At 36.3% G+C, this 18,926-nt stretch overlaps 2 protein-coding genes across 2 annotated transcripts; both read right to left on the bottom strand.

The window, feature by feature from the left end:
* Window positions 1-155: 155 nt before the first annotated feature.
* On the bottom strand, window positions 156-9,126 carry LOC121392120 (receptor-type tyrosine-protein phosphatase F-like; the record flags this gene model as incomplete). Its single annotated transcript, XM_041523482.1, has 8 exons — window positions 9,096-9,126; window positions 8,541-8,684; window positions 7,707-7,803; window positions 6,325-6,395; window positions 5,403-5,584; window positions 4,402-4,489; window positions 1,988-2,064; window positions 156-192 (listed from the first exon to the last, which is right to left on the bottom strand). Coding segments are annotated over exons 1-8 (727 nt in total), but the record flags the coding sequence as incomplete, so codon positions are not given.
* Window positions 8,549-18,569, bottom strand: LOC121392121. The gene is made up of 6 exons (XM_041523483.1): window positions 18,473-18,569; window positions 17,818-17,943; window positions 14,497-14,592; window positions 12,440-12,568; window positions 10,628-10,827; window positions 8,549-8,684 (listed from the first exon to the last, which is right to left on the bottom strand). Exons 1-5 carry the CDS (start codon window positions 18,518-18,520, stop codon window positions 10,771-10,773), a joined length of 456 nt encoding a protein of 151 aa, XP_041379417.1. The 5' UTR covers window positions 18,521-18,569; the 3' UTR covers window positions 8,549-8,684; window positions 10,628-10,770.
* Between the last annotated feature and the right edge of the window lie 357 nt (window positions 18,570-18,926).

The raw sequence follows: 18,926 nt of genomic DNA, 5'->3' as shown, positions 1-18,926 counted from the left end.
TAAACATATTGTTTTGTTATTCGTTTGGCTGTAAACATTAATGTTTTAAAAATTAGAAGACATGACAAATAAATGATGAAAGTTTGCTTATATATGTCTAGAACCAATATAACAAAGGTTGTTTTAGCATTCAGTGTGTGTTATTTGTATCTTACCTTGTGTTGCAATAAATGCCTTTTCCTTCTTGTATCCCTGAAAGTAAATCAGTTTTACCAATGATTTTGAGGTTTCTGAAGATATGTTAAAATATTACGTAACTGTATTCTTGGTATAGTAGACGTTGATGATAATAATTGATTGACATTGATGATAGTCTACCGCAGTTATGGTTGATGATTCTAGCTAAGTAGACTCTTCTTGGTATGTGGTTGTTTGTCTTTCTCACCACAAATTTTATATCTAAATCTAATGTAATGCCAAAAACCCCACACACCCTAAAATCAAAACAAAATAAAACTAAAAGAACCCTAAAAAACAACAACAAACAACAATCCTACAAAAAACCCAACCCCCTTCCGACCCCCCCCCAAAAAACCCCAACAACACCCCCCCCCCCCCCCAAAAAAAAAAAAAAAAAACCCACAAAAAAAAAAAAAAAAACAAACCCGACCTGTCTAAACACTTCCAAAACAATACCAAAAACACAACAAATTTAGAAAAACGTGAACAAATAAAAGATTTTGTCAACGTATCATTTTAGTATAAATCATGGACACAATTCGCCAATACTGTCCCTAGAAACGTTGAACTTCTTTGTGTAATTCATGACCCATCATATGTCGACTACCGCCCACCACCACGAGTTATTAAAGGGAGGGTCAATTCAAACAAGAGCCTTATGTGTTGGAAAGATGCATACCCGGATCACCAACACATACTGACATTTACACAAATGAAAAACGCGTAATTTTAGAGTTAATGTAAACAAACGCTCTAGTTTACGACAAGGCGCTTCGCTTTCACCAACCTGACTTGTAAAACAACATAAATGACTTGATAGTGTATTAAACTATTTAACTAAATATATTTCAATTTGCATCAATAGAACGAAATGGAGTTACAGTATTTTTCTCTTTTAAAAAATCTAAAGAAACAATGCATATTATTAGGCCTATTGGTAGGGTATGTTCGAACAAAAACGAACACTCACGATACCGAAGTGATAATTTTCTTTTCTTTGGGACTACGCAATTGGTCAGTTTTGTGATTTTAAATGGGAAAGTCTACTTAATCAAGGGTTTTACAGAATTACTTACAGTAATAAAGCAGGACGGCTGATAATGTCCATTACGATTTGAAGGGTGTCTGCGCGGTTATCACACAATACCCTGTGATCTTAATAAAAGAGGCACGTCTTTTTAGTGTGTCTAGACACAGTGTCTGGAGACCGTCTAAATATACACCTGCCAATCAGGAACCACAGGTACAGGCCACGGAAAGTAAAGATCAATTAGCCAAGAAAATACTCCGATTATTATTTCAACACTTTAACAATGGTGGTTTATTTTGTATTGAAAATTATACTTGTTCCTGGCTTACTGGGATGGATATTATTACAGAACATTGCGATGCATCCGCAAAAATCAGGTATATTATTTGTTTCGTCAGTTCGAAGACTAATTCCTGACGTGACACGTTAGGTATTACGTAACCACCAGCTCGCCAGAGGGCGTATTCACTGGGATGGTAGAAAATGGCTGCGCCCGTTATATATAATAGCCGTCACATTTAACTGTTTTATTAATTAACTATACGATTATACATGTTGATATTAAGCAATAATGTGCATTTTATATCGTTGACTATGCATACCATGCCAAATGCCTTAATTGTCCCTTCTTTTAAGCGGTATTTTGATGGCCAGCAAATTATTGATTGTAAATGGTAAAAACACTTTTGTCCGAGAAAACTTTGTAAAATATAAGTTGCCTTGATGACCCTTTCGTGATGGAAATGCTTAAACTGTAGTAGTGTGTTGAATTCTTACGTCTATGTAGTTGGCATTGATGTAATCTGATGACTTGCCTTTCGAGGTTAATTCAAGCTGAACTCGAGAATGATCGTCTGTGAAATACAAAGTGCAAATGAAATCAGTATTCAGCAACTGGTTCAGTGAGTATCAGAGTACGTTGCTGCTTAATATAGGTCATCTAGTTAAAGGAATGAATGTATGAATGTTTAACGACACCCCAGCACGAAACATACATCGGCTATTGGGTGTCATGCTATGGTAAATGCAACAAACTTAAATGGTGATCAACATCAATGTAAACATTCAAGAGTTAAATAAAAACAGTGTAAAGAACTGTCCAAATACAAAATAGAATAGAACAGAATAGATGTTTAACGACACTCCAACATACATCAGCTATTGTGTGGCAAACTATGTATATTTAAAGGAAGTACACTCATATACACATTTATAGAGGATTTGTACAGAATAGTACAGTGGGCGTTAAACAAATGATTGCTAAATACAGGCCATAAACTGGTTGGTGTTTTGAGAAAATAAATAGTCAGCACATTTAATAACAACGTGGGTGCTTAATACAAATAATCAGTTGAACATGTTCGTTCACCTGACTACTCCGCACACACTAGTTCACAATAAAGTAAATATGCAGAGCCATCACCCGTGTACAAAAATAGCAAATTATACATGGAAATGAAATTAAAAGAACACAAAGTGTGTTTTGTTCAACGACACCAGAACAGAACAGAACAGAACAGAACTTTATTTCACTCAGGCCGCTATTCAGCGGCATATGAGGTACATTAACAATAATTATATGACAGTGATTAGATGGGGTTTACAGGAGAAAATGTACATGTACAATATCAAAACAAAAATTTCTAATAATAATAATAATACAAAATGAAATATATTTCTAATAGTAATAATCTATCTATTTATCTATATATATATATATGCAAACACGGATAGTAGTAGTCGGAATAAGACAGCATAAGCTTGGAAGACAATTCTTTTTAAGGTTTACCGAATTTATCCGTAATTTCTTTTATTAATTTGCACAACTTTTTTTAGAAGACTTATTTTGTCATTTGTCATTAGTTGTTTAAATTTCAGCATATTGGGTTTGTTATAATAATATGGCTTTAACAATTTTTTTCGGGAGTTATTAAAGAAAGAGCATGTAAGTAGATAGTGAAATTCGTCTCCGATGTCATTTTTGTTACATAGTGTACATAGTCTGCTTTCTACTGGGGTGTTGTTCCATCGTCCTGTTTCGATTGGTAAGTAATGGTTTGATGTTCTAAATTTTAGTAACGTAGTCCAGGATATTTGTGGTAATTTTATAATATATTTTTCTAATGTGTGGTGTACATTTTACCCCTTGATGATGAAGCTATGTCGCTATTCCATTGTTGTAGGTACTGATCGTTTTGTCTTAATTTAACGTGATGAATAAGTAGTGGTATAGATGAAAAGTTTTGTGACATCCAAATACTGGTCATACCTAGTTGGTTAAATATATTTTCCACGTGTTTTATCCACTTATAATTATATCCAGACATGTTAGAGTCGTGTAACATTAGTTTATACAATAAGAAGGATGTTTTTGTTTGTTTTCCAGAAACAATTCGGGCCCAGATACTTATCATCCTTTCTTGGATAATTAATTTAAGGGGTTTTCTTCCAAGTTCACCGTATATCATGAATAGTGGGGTTCCTTTCCTTACTGGTAGGATGTGTTTTAAAAATTTAATATGAATAGCTTCAATAATATCAATATTTTCATGGCCCCATATTTCACATCCGTATAAAAGAATCGGGACAACCATGGACTCAAATAATTTATGAACACATTTATGTATTTATAATCGGCAACTGGGTGTCAAACAGTTGGTAATTTTGACATATAATCTTACAGAGGAAACCCGGTACATTTTTCCATTAGAAGCAATGTTGTAGCGAGGTGTGTGTGTGTGTGGGGGGGGGGGGGGGGGTTAATCCCCCCAATCCGACCTTTTTTTCTTTTTTCTACTGTATTAAATTTGATAAAATCATACATACTTACAGTGTGGGCCTCCCCCCCCCCCCCCCCCCCCAACATAAAACCCTGAGATTAGTAGCAAATTAGCTTTTATATGCACCATCCCAGAGAGTAAATAACACATATGGCCTTTGATATACCATTCGTGATGCACAAGCTGGAAGAAGAAATAGCACAGCGGGCCCACCATCTGGGAGCGACCGACTGTATGTCAAAATTACCAAATGTTTGACATCCAATAATCATTTATATTTGTAATTTTGTCAAACTTGTTCTTTGTACAATAAAATATGTTTTCAATTAAAAAGAAAATCCAGTAGTTGATGCAATGTGGTCTAATAATGTCTTTAAAGAAAACAAACTTTAGTTACAGGATAATACGTACAAGGAAAGATGGCCACGAATCTATTTTTAATTTTGTTGTATGGTTTCTTCCCAATATCATGAGAAGCCTGTAGTCCAGACGGCAGCAACTAAAACAAAGAAACAGTGTCGATATATATTTTTATCAAATATATTTTCTTTTGATGCATTTCTATTTGTAATTTTGCCTTACCCTCCAAAAAAAAACAACAACCCCAAAACAAAACAAACTTACCCCCCAAAAAAAACAAAAACAAAAACAAACAAAACAAAAACCAAAGAACAAAACAAACAAACACACACACACACATAAACAAGAGAAAAACAAACCCATCGAGTTATTTATATTCGTATCCAAAACAACTACAAAGAGAAATACATCATTATAGTTCACTTCACTACAAATAGTACACCCGACACTTACGTCTTTACTACCTACAGAAGGAAATTAAATTATGCATGTTTGAAATCATGCATAATATATTCACTACGCATGAACACGTAGACACGGTTACCAATGCCATAAATAGAAAGACTAAACTTGAACTGTATCAAATCTGATCGACACAACCATTATCCACGATCAAGACCGTATCTCTGCCCAATACAGCGTCGAATAGGTATTTGGCAAAATAGTAGTTGATTCCATGGATATCTGTTTTGTGCCTCATCTGTAAGAGGGCATTTTTTACTAGACAATGCCTCCTTCCTGTACCGCTTAAAAGTTACTGCCACCCGTAGTTTAGTTTACAAAATCGAAACTAGTACACGACAGAGCTAACATAAATGTAGCTATGATGGCATTCCAAAACAGTGATGATATGAGGTGTTTGCGAAATGTGAGCATATTCTTTCTCATCTGTGGCATCCTTCATGAATATTGCCACCACATACTCAAAATTCCTAACAAACCATTAAACAAACCCTACAAAAACCCCACCCCACCAAACCGTTGAGAAACCCACCAGACTTGTGCAAACTGTTCACACAGTCCAATATTGTCTCTTCTGAACTGTTCCTTACCCCATACTCTTCCTTAAATTCCTTCTCCGTCTTGCCCTGAATGAACGAATGCAGGTTAGTCACGTCGATCTTGTTCTGTCCAATATTTGCATATATGTTTTCATCCTCCGTCTTGGAACTGATGTAGACTTGCATCTGTAACAAATCGTCGTCGCTTAAACTCTCTTCGTCGTTATCCGTACCTGTACCGACAATATAAAAAACCCGGTGGTAATAGTGGTTAGAAAAGTTAAACAGTTTGTTTTCTTCTCCAGAGAACGATGGATCATAGCTCCTAACATTATTTGAACTGTAGCTAATAGATCACACCTGTATCTAGAGCACATTGATTTGTTATTCATTGGCTATTGGATGTCAAACATTTGGTAAATTTTGACATATAGTCCTAGAGAGGAAACCCGCTAAATGTTTCCATTAGTAGCAAGGAATCTTTATTATGCACTATCCCACAGACAATAACACATACCACAGCCTTTGGTATTAGAAACAATGCTATGATAATGCTATGTTTTAAATATTGTTAAGGAGCTTCTCTTCCCAGTCAGTAGAGCACAGTTGGAATAAGATGCGTGTGTACATGTACAATGCATGGATATTTACAGGGTAATACATAGCAAGTGAGGGGTGGGGGGAGGGGAGGGTGCGATACATATGAAAACGTACTTTTTTAAAGGCCAGTTTTGTCTTGCAAGAGTATTACTACTTGCTGGAGTAGACTAAGCTCTTATACTATAGTGCCTAATTATCTTTCCTGTGCCCTCCCCCCAATAGTCAGTTTTGACTATGTTTATTACAGTATGCAGCTAACGAAGTATCGTTACACTGGTGCCAAAGACGCAATTCATTCTGGTCTTAGCACCCCTTCCAGTATCCAACTGATCATAGTTCTAAACTTATTTGAACTGTGGTTAATTGTCCTAACCTCTATCTGGAGGAGATGTAAATCTTAAATCAGTGACGTCATCTTTAACAGTCCTGAGTTTCCTTGGTCGTCTGGAAAAGAAAATCGACATTCGTAAAAGTCCATAATCCACGTTTCTACATTACAAAAAGTTACTGAGTAACACTAATATTCCACTACCTGTTTCTGTTAGTAGTAAGGGCTCTTTAATATACATGATCCACAGACAGCATATCGCATACCAAGTACCAAGGTATTTGATATATACCAGTCTTGGTGCACTGTCTGGAACGAAAAATAGCCCAATGGGCCCACGGATAAGGATCAATCCCAGACTGACGGAGTAGTATAACAATGCATGCATTACCCCAGTTAAAAGACAAATTAACACAATGTTTTCTCCCCTCTCCAGTTGCTGCTAATGTAAAACGTATGCATTGCTAAGCAAGACGATAAAGATGAATTAAAACAGAATAATTATAACAAAGAAAAGGATTTTTGTTTTTAGATTTACAACATAGCGAGTTAACAGTCATTCATTATTTGGGAGAGAGAGAGAGAGAGAGAGAGAGAGAGAGAGAGAGAGAGAGAGAGAGAGAGAGAGAGAGAGAGAGAGAGAGAGAGAGAGAGAGAGACCCTTTGTTGTCACGTGAGCTACATCAACCGAGAAAACATATATGCATTTTCCCATAGGCTAAAAGTGTTTTGTTTAACGACACCACTAGAATGCATTGCTTTATTACTCATAGGCTAGTCTTAGAGAAAACCCGCTACATTTATCCATTGGCAGCCACATGCACAACCAGGCAATGGATCAACTGAGGTGGTTTGATCATAAGAGGGCTCTTCCGACTGAGCTAGACACCACCTTATATTTCCCATTGACACGACAGAACAAAAGTCCCCCCCACCCCCCAAGCCAGCAATGGATCAATTATGGCCTTAAAGGGACATTACTGACTTTGCTGCATTGTAATATGTTTCCGACTAATAAACAATTTCTACAATTAAACTTACATATTAAATATATTTTCTTGTTTAGAATATCAGTGTCTGTATATTCAATGTGTTTCTGGTCGTCTTAATATTTATAAGAAGCCCAAACTGGATTTTGTCTTCAAAATTAATAATGTCGTACGTACGAAAACACTTTATTTTAAGAAATAAAATGAAATTTAACTTAATACAAATAGTAGAACGATCAGAATCACGTTTAATATACAGCCACTAATATTTTATGCAGAAAAGTATATTTGATATGTAATTACAATCGTTAAAAAGTCTCTGTTAGTTGATAACATCTTACAAATTGCAGCAAACACAGGAATGTCCCTTTAACTGGTACATTTATTTTTGGACAGTCTATAAAAAGTAAAAGTGCAATTTCATCACCACCTCTATACCTCTTCCATGTGATGACTATGGCCACGACGATAACAACCAAAACAACAACAGCGGCAACTCCACCAGCGGCCAGCCCAAAAGAGCTGTACTCTACAACTACAAAAACACAATATTACACAATAATTCCAATATGTAAATACTCTTTTGTTATAAACATTTGGATTGGTTCATGTGAAATCATATGACTTAACAAATTGATGTTCATACTGCATGTATTTCAATTTTGTACTACTTTTTGCACTATTTTGCACAATTTTGCAATTCTATTTTTAAATTATATTTTGAGCAATTGTGCACTGCTTTCGGCAACAGTGATGGTGCTGTGCGTACGCCCACTTCTCCTGAACTGTAACGTCCCTGAAGTCCAGTATATAAAGTATAAATATACTTGTAATTAATTAATTTCTTTGTAGTGAGGACGAAGTAATATGTTGGTCGGCTGGGTGTTAGTTTTACTTTGGAGTACGATATGCGTCACCTCTTTTTACATTGCTAACCACCCCTAAAAATATTCTGCAGTCCCTGATGGCTATTTCCCGACAAAACGTTAATGATCGATATTTTAAGATCATCATCATAATAGCATACCAAACACAATATTAATAAAATGTTATTATTGTATATCTTGTCCAAAACATTAACACAAAATAATACCTAACAGCCACGTTTCGATTTAATATATGGTAGCTTGTTTTGTAACTCCATGACAATAAACAAATTGAAACATGAATTATACCAATCAAGTACACCCAAATTTCGTGTTTCCTTTTAGCTTTTGTAAAATAAAAATAACAATAAATCATATACATGTTTTATACATAGTATATACATACGTTTTTCTACACATCCAATATCGGGTTTGGTATACCCAGCAATGCACCCATCAACGCATGTCCCATTCACATGATGGCAGTTCGAACCTTTGCAGTTCGCACATGTTTGCTTGCACTCGTCACCGAATTTTCCTGTGCTGCATTCTTTGCAAAATATAATATTAAATTTTTGTAAGAAATAGTTGTTAAAAGGACAAAATATGAAGAAGAAGAAGAAGAAGAAGAAGAAGAAGAAACAAAAAAAGACGAGAAAACCAAATCGAAACAAAATAATATGTCAACATTTAAAAAGAAACGCATCCTACCTATTTGTAACCTTATGCTACAAGCGTTTTTCAATATGGAAAATATATACTGAGTCTACGTTAATCAGTATTTGTTGAGGCTCTGCCGAGACAAATACCGATTGACTAGACGAGGTTGATATTTTGCATATTAAAACACACGAGTAGCGAATTCTATTTATCTTATAACACTTCTAAAATAAAATTTTCATTCGATATTTAGTAAATTACAATATTAAAGTCGCCTCATTCGGTAATATAACATCATCACGATTGGCACAAATTAGTTTGGCGTCGTGCATTGTAACAAAATCTTATGAAAACGTTACGCTCAGGTAACAAATGACCCATTGACCACAACTAGAGACCTTGCAAATTTGCATATAACTTTAAATTTGCATACTATTATTAACCGGGTCAATACATTACATTATTCAAGATATTCAGGGAAATATAACCAGTATGACACATATGTGTAATAATTGTGTCACGTTCAAATTGAATGAGGTCATTTTGGGAAGCGCCGTCATAATATATAACGTAATGCGGCTTCTACAGTCTTAGCTCTGTGTAATTGCTTACGAAAATGACATAATTTTTTCCTTGTTATTTGTAAAAAAATTATTATGGATAATGTGGATAATAAAGAAATTATTACATTTGCGTGTGATTCGTACTGATTTTATAAAATTTATGTCAGGATTCATGTATTACCCTCGCTCTCGCTCGGGCATTACAAGAATCCTGACTCTTGTTTCGTAAAATCAGTTCGACACACAAGCTCATGTAATAATCTCTATAAACTTAGCCATTATAAGTTTTCCATTGGCATATTCAATACCGTATTTCTACACAAGATTGATTACAAGGACGTTATGATATAGCCATGCCGGTATGCAGCTATGGTTCACTGTTAGGGGTTTTGTCCACAGAGGGGAGATGATGTTGACCACAATATATGGTTCTAACTCCAAGTGTAGGAGGAATACTGTACAGGCACTAAAAACCTTTCTACGGCTTCTGCAAACTAAGAGCCACCTGAACGTTTGTTTTGTTTAACGACACCACTGAAGCACATCGATTAATTAATTATCGGCTATTGGATGTCAGACATTTGGTAAAAGAGACGTCTGAATGCATACACGGATGTGCACATAGATTACTATTTCAAGCAATGAATCATAAGTATTTTAAATCTTAAACTTTGGTTTGTTTAACGACACCACTGGAGCACGTCGATTAATTAATTATCGGCTATTGGATGTCAGACATTTGGTAAAAGAGACGTCTGAATGCATACACGGATGTGCATATAGATTACTATTTCAAGCAATGAATCATAAGTATTTTAAAGTCTAAACTTCGGTTTGTTTAACGACACCACTGGAGCACATCGATTAATTAATTATCGGCTATTGGATGTCAGACATTTGGTGAAAGAGCCGTCTGAATGTATACACGGATGTGCACATAGATTACTATTTCAAGCAATGAATCATAAGTATTTTAAAGTTTAAACTTTGGTTTGTTTAACGACACCACTTAGAGCACATTGGTGTATTTATCATAGGCTATTGGATGTCAAACATTCGGCAATTTTGACATACAGTCTTCGAAGAAACTCGGTACATATTTCGATTACTAGCAAGGGATATTTTTTATATGCACCATCCCAGATACAGGATAGCACATGCCATGACCTTTGATGCACCAGTCGCGGTGCACTGGCTAGAACGAGAAATAGCCTAATGGTTTTACCAAACGGGGTCGATCCTAAACTGACCACACAGGTGAGCGCTTTACCAATGGGCTACGACCCGCCACGTTTGCAGAAATAATGCTATGACGCCCCGTAATATTCGGGGACCATCGAGGTTATTAACATCTGGAAGAAGCCCATCCACTCTGACACGGACAGGTTCCGGTGTGTCTGTCACACGTAGATCCTACACAATGACCACATCTTCTTTTACATGACTTGCCCCATAATCCATCACGGCAGTCTGGGATAAAAAAAACAACTTGCAAATTTACATGTAATATTGCAGAGCCGCAAATGTTTGTAAAATGACAAAATACAATATCATGTAGCATCTCATATAACACTGGGATCTTATATTGGGGTGGCAGCCACAGTAAGCAGGGGTGGGGGTGAAAGGCACACACGGTCCTGTAATGGGGCAACATGTTTTTGCACACAGTAGTGGGGCAAAATGAGGACTGATGGGCGGATGACCCCCATGTGCACCCCTCCTATCATATAACATACTTCTTGTGAAGGGCGGGACGTAGCTCAGTGGTACAGTGCTCGACTGATGCGCTATCGATCTAGGATCGATTCCTATCGGTTGGCCCATTGGGCTATTTCTTGTTCCAGTCAGTGCTTCACAACTGGTGTAACAAAGGCCGTAGTATGTACAATCATGTCTGTGGGATGGTACACAAAAAAGATCCCTTGCTGCTAAAATATAGGTATTTAGTATCTAATTATTCATTACACAGATGCCATACGTGGGATAGGAGAGAGAGAGAGAGAGAGAGAGAGAGAGAGAGAGAGAGAGAGAGAGAGAGAGAGAGAGAGAGAGAGAGAGATAGAGAGAGATAGTGTTAATGACAGAGATAATATACAATACGAGGACATGGTATTTTGAGATATTTTTTTATAGAGTAAAGAGTTAAACAGTTGCGGATAATCTTGTTAAACTACTATCACTGTCAGAGTTCAAGAGATGTTTTAATATATTTTAACGGTATGTGGTGTTAAAACACTGATCTCCAAACCAAACAAGATTAAAAAAAAGATAACTTAAGACGTTTTCAAAATTTCAAGCATTATTTCGTCTACCATGACTTTCGATGTCTATATATAAACGTCCAAGATACCTAGGACATGTATTTTTTATGTTGATTTATGTTGTTTCATCAGTTGTGACATCCATTCACATAATCCTGAAGACTTTCGAAACGTTTTATGACCGACGTTAAGAAACTGTTCTCGAGGTGAAGCCTCATTAAAGAAATGATGGTTTTGTGTATGTTTATTTTGGTTTTATTTTGTGTATGTGTGAGATATGGAAATATATACATATATATATATATATATATATATATATATATATATATATATATATATATATAGAGAGAGAGAGAGAGAGAGAGAGAGAGAGAGAGAGAGAGAGAGAGAGAGAAAAAATAAATAAAGAGAGAGTATATATATATATATATGTATATATATATATATATATATATATATATATATATATATATATATATATATATATATATATATATATATATATATATATATATATATGTGTGTGTGTGTGTGTATGTGTGTGCGAAAACCCTGTATGTACATCTTCAGTGTTTTTCTTGAACAGTTTGGACTAAAATACCAACAAACTGTGAAGTGTCACTAGTGAGACAGAGAAATAACACCTGTTATCATTCTGCCCCCAGCTTCAACAATTCAAATTACAAAATTATGGACAGCTGCAATATATGGACACATTCTCACTGTTGATTACACCTGATCAAATACTGCAATAATCCCCAGTATATATATTTGCAGTGAAATTACCATACATATACACTGTATTAGTAACAAATGCCTACCTGTACATTTCGGTAGAGCCCATCCAGTCTCACACCGATGACACTTCCCAGTCTGTCTGTCACAGTAATTGTGTGTACAATGGCCACAGCTGATATTGCAGAACTGACTCCAGTATCCACAAACACAGTCTAGGGCAAAAAAAGTTTCGTGTAAATGGAAAAAGACACATACTGATTCCTTGATTAGTCAAATACCAGTAGCATCTAATTTGAGAGCTGGTGATGTATGCTAACAGAGATAAAATACAAGACACTCTTACAATTAAGTTTTAATTACTTAAAAAAAAAAAAAAAAAAAAAAAATCAAAAATCAAAAGTCAATACATCCCCCCAAACCATCCCCGCAAAACCCCCCACAACACCCCCCAAAAACAAAACACGCACAAAAACGCACACAAAAACTCCACAAAAATAGAAACACCAAAACAACAACAAAAAACCCCACCCAGAAACAATAGGCTTGGTATTTACACCTTAACATACAGGTAGTTACGTATTTTAAGTTTTGTACTGAGATAAAGAATCTCGACTTAATTTGATGTTAAGTTAACTAATTATTCATTAATTTGATGTTAACTAATTACTCATAACATTTACATTTATGTAACTGGATACCATGTTAATTAGCTGTGTAAATAAAATGTGCGTATTTAAAAGAAACTGACAAAGGAACCCCTGAACAAAGCAACATAAATAACAGTGCTAAACATAATGTATTACATGAACTATCGGAACAATCGTTATCTGCACACGACCTGCAATATTATAATATAAAAAGGCAACATTTGGAAAAGGCGGAACACATTCACTGTAATCAATAAATACACACTAAAGACTGTGCTTCCCCCCTCCACATCGTTCCTGCGAGCCTGGACACACATAGACATACACACATAAACAAGAAAACTCACCAGTTACAGTATTAGGCCTATAAGAAAGGTAGGACAGCACCATCCCCCAGGCCTTTCGAATAACAATATGTGGCTCAAAGGTTTATTTTTATTTTCTATTCACCCGTTGGTCAGAACATCATTCGTTATTTTGATAACACATACGGTTAACACATATGCAATACCATCGAATGGAATAATAATAATAAAAAAATCGGTTACACTGTGAATATAGGTTAACCTTATACTGATTACTGTTTGACGCATACGTTAATTTCAAGAGTCGGGTTTAGCTCAGTCGGTTGAGTGCTCGCTTAAGAATCTTGCGTCGCAGGATCCAATCGGTGGATCCATTCAACTGATTGGTTTTCTCTCGTTCCAACCAGTGCACTACAATTGGTCAACGTCCGTGGTATGTGCTTTCCTGTATGTGGGAGGTTGTATATGAGAAATCCTTGTTGCCTTAGGAACAATGTAGCGGATTTCCTCTGATGACTACGTGTCAGAATTACCAAATGTTAGTTTCAAACAGTTAATAAATGCGGAAAAGCCCATCAACGGGACATACATGTCGCCTTCACACACAGGTAAGGCAAAGACCGACGTTATCGTTACGGGAACGCAGACGCAGATGTCTATGATGGATCACAGAAGCTATGACCTATAATCAGCTTTGTAGACCTGTATCTCACAGAGCATCTTTTTCGTTCTGCGTCCGTTACATATTTTATGGAAAGCAAGCTTAAGACCACAGGCCTGTTACTGTGGAGTGCCTGGTAGTATATGCATACTAACGGTATTATATGAATGAATGATATGGATTTTCAGCTTTTTACTGAAATCGGGAATGTTGACTTAATTCAACGTTGGTATTTAATTAATTATTCAAAATGTTTGCAGTTTTACATTTCTGTAACTGAATAGCAAGTTATTTAGCTGTTTAAATAAAATGTGCGTAAATTAACAAAAGAAACCCTAAATAAAGAAATATAAATAACACGCTAAGCATAGTTTATTACAAGAACTATCAGAGCTATCCATTCATAATAATAGCTCTGATGTAAATCATATTTGTTGATTTATACAGTCTGTACACGATCTTTAATATAATATATACAAAGGCAGCATTTGTAAAAGAAGAACACATTCACTGTAAGCGATACGTACTCTGACAATAACCAGTCGTCCTGTTGCAGCGCCCTCCGCGTCGACAATGACGACAGCTGTTATTACAAGACGGACCCCAGACACCCTTATTACAATCTGGTAAAAAAACAAGAACATTCATTGTTAAGTCTTTAATTGTTATACATTTGATACTGAAACTGATACACGAAACTATATACCAATAATCTACATACACACATACGCACGCACACACGGACACACACAAACAACCACACACCCACACACACACACACGCACGGACACACACACACCCACACACACAACTACACACACACACACAAACACACACACACACACACACACACACACACACACACTACACACCCACACACACACACACACACAACTACACACACACACACAGACACACCCACACACAGACACACCCACCCAAAACACACACACACACACACACATCCACACACCCACACACACCCACACACCCACACACACACAAACACACACACCCACACACCCACACATCCACACACACACACACACACACACAAACACACACACCCACACACACACACACACACACACACACAAACACACCCACACACCCACACACCCACACACACACACCCACACCCACACACAAACACACACACCCACACACACCCACATCCACACACACACACACACACACACACACACACACACACACACACACACCCACACCCACACACACAACCACACACCCACACACACACAGTATATGTGTTTTTAGTTCTACTCTATATACGTGAATATGGCTTGTGGATTCCACCTATTTTTGACAACACATACTGTTAACCAATATACGTGTGGTAATAATGTAAATACATACGACTGGGTGCTCCTGGGTGGTTACCAATGTGCCAATATCATACAAATTGAATGGAACCCCCTAGCAAAACCCACACCCCCTAAAAAAGCAACATAAACAACAAAAGAAACAACAACAACAACAACAAAAAACAAACAAAAACAAACAAAGCAAACAAAACAACAACAACAACAACCCAACAACAACAAAAACAAAACATACAAAACAACACATAACAAAACAACAACAAAAAACCGAAACAAAACCACGACGTATAGGTTAACCTGAAACTGATTAGTCTCTGACGCATAAATTAGTTTCAGGGGATCGAACCACCTCGGTGGATCCATTCAACTGATTGATATTTTTTCTCGTACATGGTATGTGGTTTCCTGTCTGTGGAAAAGTGTATATATATATATATAAAGATTCCTTGCTGCACTAGGAAAAATGTAGCGGGTTTCCTCTCTATGACTGTGTCTAAATGACCATATGTATGACATCCAACAGCCGATGATTAATAAATCAATGTGGGTTTTTTTTTTTTTTAGGGTGTTTGTGTGTGTGTGTGTGTGTGTGTGTGTGCGTGCGTGTGTGTCTGTGTGTGTGCAAAATGTCAGTGATCTGCAATGCTAATTTTTCCCGATATTGAACTGTAAAGTGAGACATAACAAAACAATCCACTCATCGGTCACTATATAAATGAAGTAGGGCAAATTCATACAGGGATGAGGGGTTTTTTTCAGAACTTTCTAGAATTTTATTTTTTTGTCTAGAAAATAATTATAACACCATAGCTGATTATATCTGTGCAGTCGGTGCACATTTTCTCAGTGGTTTTGTTTTTATATATAAAAACAAAGAAATTGAAACATGAAATAAAGAAGTGTTTTATTTAACGACGCACTCAACACATTGAATTTACTGTTATATGGCGTCAGACATATGGTTAAGTACCACACAGATTTTGAGAGGAAACCCGCTGTCGCCACTACATGGGCTACTCTTTCCGATTAGCAGCAAGGGATCTTTTATTTGCGCTTCCCACAGGCAGGATAGCACAAACCATGTCCTTTGTTGAACCAGTTATGGATCACTGGTCGGTGCAAGTGGTTTACACCTACCCATTGAGCCTTGCCGAGCTCTCACGCAGGATTTGGAGTCGGTATCTGGATTAAAAATCCCATGCCTGGACTGGGATCCGAACCCAGTACCTATCAGCCTGTAGACCGATGGCGTAACCACTACGCCACCGAGACCGGTTAAATTGAAACATGAAGTAAATGAGGTATAGGCCTGCTCGATTCCCGCTGTCTACAGTAGGAAACATTGACGCGTGACATCTCCCGGAATCCATTGCGCTAAACCGGAAATAATCGGAACTCCGAAGTGGTCTATTTCAAACGAAAATGTGGCAAGCTATTCCCAAATACATTTTGCAATGCCTCATCACTAGCATGTAATACTGATGCGTTGACCATTAATCATTCGTTATAGATTTAATTTCGAACATTGCCTTATTTATTCGAGGTCAACAATAAACAACAAAATTGATAATCGAGTATCTTAACATGCTTGCGTCATTGATAAAACTAAGTTTGGCATTTACCATAGTATGACACGCAATAGCCGATGTAATGTTCGTGTTGGGGTGTCGTTAAACATTCATGCATTCATTCATTCATTCAATGATTAAACATACAGTTGTAAGCAGACCATTGAAGGCAATATTTCAATATTTATATTACATTTGAACTAGATATAACCTTCTCTCACTCAGGCAATACTGACACTTTTTTCATAAAATCAGTACAATACACAAGCTCTTATAATGATCTCTATAATATATTTCTGTTCATTTCTGATTACATATTCAACAACATAGATAACGTCATGATAACGATACAAAACTTTTATATTAATTTATAAATTAGAGTTTAGAAATGTTTTTTTTTTAATGTGAAACAAATATAGATAGCGTGATGACAGGTTTCTTATATAATGCCATACTGTAAAAGTCTTGCAAGGTTAATGACACTCAAATGTGCATACAAACACTGGAACAAATATGACTTTTTAAAACTGTTCTCCTTGGATTGCAGGGCAAATAAAATAACTGGTTATTGTATATCCGGTTATTGGATAGATATTGTCAATTCGTACTAAATATTACAAGTAACATCAAACCAATGGGTTATTTGTGTACTACAACGGTGACCCATCAAGTTAAAGATTTCAAAATGCAGATCAGAATTTTCTGTTATTTTTATGAAGAACTATTTCCTAATCTGGACTATATTAAGCCAAGACAACAAGTAACAAAACCATTTTATGTAACGACACCACACATGGAGGTGTCGTGCATTGATGCTTTAACCGATTATAGACCATTTACCAGTACATTTTCTTAACTAATGTATCCAACTAACCTCCATATTTTATTATTATTTTGTCAAAATGTCTTTAGCATCGTAACCGTAATGCATACTTACGTGTACATCTCGGTTCGGCCCAACCAGCTTTACATTGGCAAACTCCAGTCTGTTTGTCACAGGGAGATTCTCTACAATGACCACATCTGTAACGACAAGACGGACCCCATCGTCCACTGACACAGGCTGCAATAACAAAGAAACAAATATTGGTTATCATGTTAAAGGCAGGGCTGAAATAATTATAACATATTAAACAAGCTTGCATTTCGTATCATGTTTATGTCCCGAATGAAAATCATTTCACAAGGACATAGATATAATACGAAATGGTAGTGAGTTAAATATCCTATTTATTACCCATAATCGATCTTAATTTATATCACTCAACTCGTAACGCCAAGTGAGACGTATCAATTTGATATCTACAAAATATATTTTTAACCATACAGGAAATAATTGTTGTTCTCTTGCAACAAGAAGTCGCCTTTATCCCGCGAAGCAGTTTCAGTATCCTGTTCAACTGGCATATATCGCGTTTTGATGGAAATATTATTGTTGTATAACATCAGTATTGCATCCCTCTACTACTAACATCAGTGTAACTTCATTGTTAATCCCAAAATTTGGAAATTGGCGTTTTGCAAATAAACTCTTCTTATTTTATTATTCCTTTGTTAATAAGTCTACTAACGTAACCGTAACGAAAACTTACAGGTACATGTTGGTGGATCCCACCCATCATGACATGTACAACTGCCATTATCTCTGTTACAGGAAGAATCAATACAATGACCACATCTATTGCAGGATCCACCCCAGTATCCATCTGCACAGGCTGGAATAAAAAAGAAAACACACAACAACAACAACAACAAAAAACCCCAGAAAAAAACCCCCACAGACATAAACACAACCAACCCCAAAAACAACAACTAGACATTTCTGTGTACATTTTAGTGCGCAGTTTGACGTCCCTTTGTTTACAAAAAGCTGTAACTGGGGATTTGGCGTGCTATGACATCGATAGGCCGCCGACATATATAGTTGTGTCGATATAACCAACGCAATGACATATGTAATTCTGCAAGACTGACCTCAGCAGGGTTGAACATTAACAGTCGCCCGCGTCAAACTTTATTAGCGGAGGGCGACTAAGAATTTTACAA

Source organism: Gigantopelta aegis, unplaced genomic scaffold (genome assembly GCF_016097555.1).
Source record: "Gigantopelta aegis isolate Gae_Host unplaced genomic scaffold, Gae_host_genome ctg3394_pilon_pilon, whole genome shotgun sequence".
NCBI lineage: Eukaryota > Metazoa > Mollusca > Gastropoda > Neomphalida > Peltospiridae > Gigantopelta > Gigantopelta aegis.
This window is presented reverse-complemented; position numbering and strand designations above follow the sequence as displayed.

What these genes read in the sequence shown, in the direction of transcription:
- LOC121392121 (XM_041523483.1), bottom strand. Translation starts at nt 18,520, where the DNA reads ATGGCAGTTGTACATGTCATGATGGGTGGGATCCACCAACATGTACCT. An exon ending in GGATCCACCAACATGTACCT is followed by an intron (nt 17,944 to 18,472) that starts GTAAGTTTTCGT and finishes TTGTTATTGCAG; the next exon opens with CCTGTGTCAGTGGACGATGG. An exon ending in GGCTCTACCGAAATGTACAG is followed by an intron (nt 10,828 to 12,439) that starts GTAGGCATTTGT and finishes TTTTTATCCCAG; the next exon opens with ACTGCCGTGATGGATTATGG.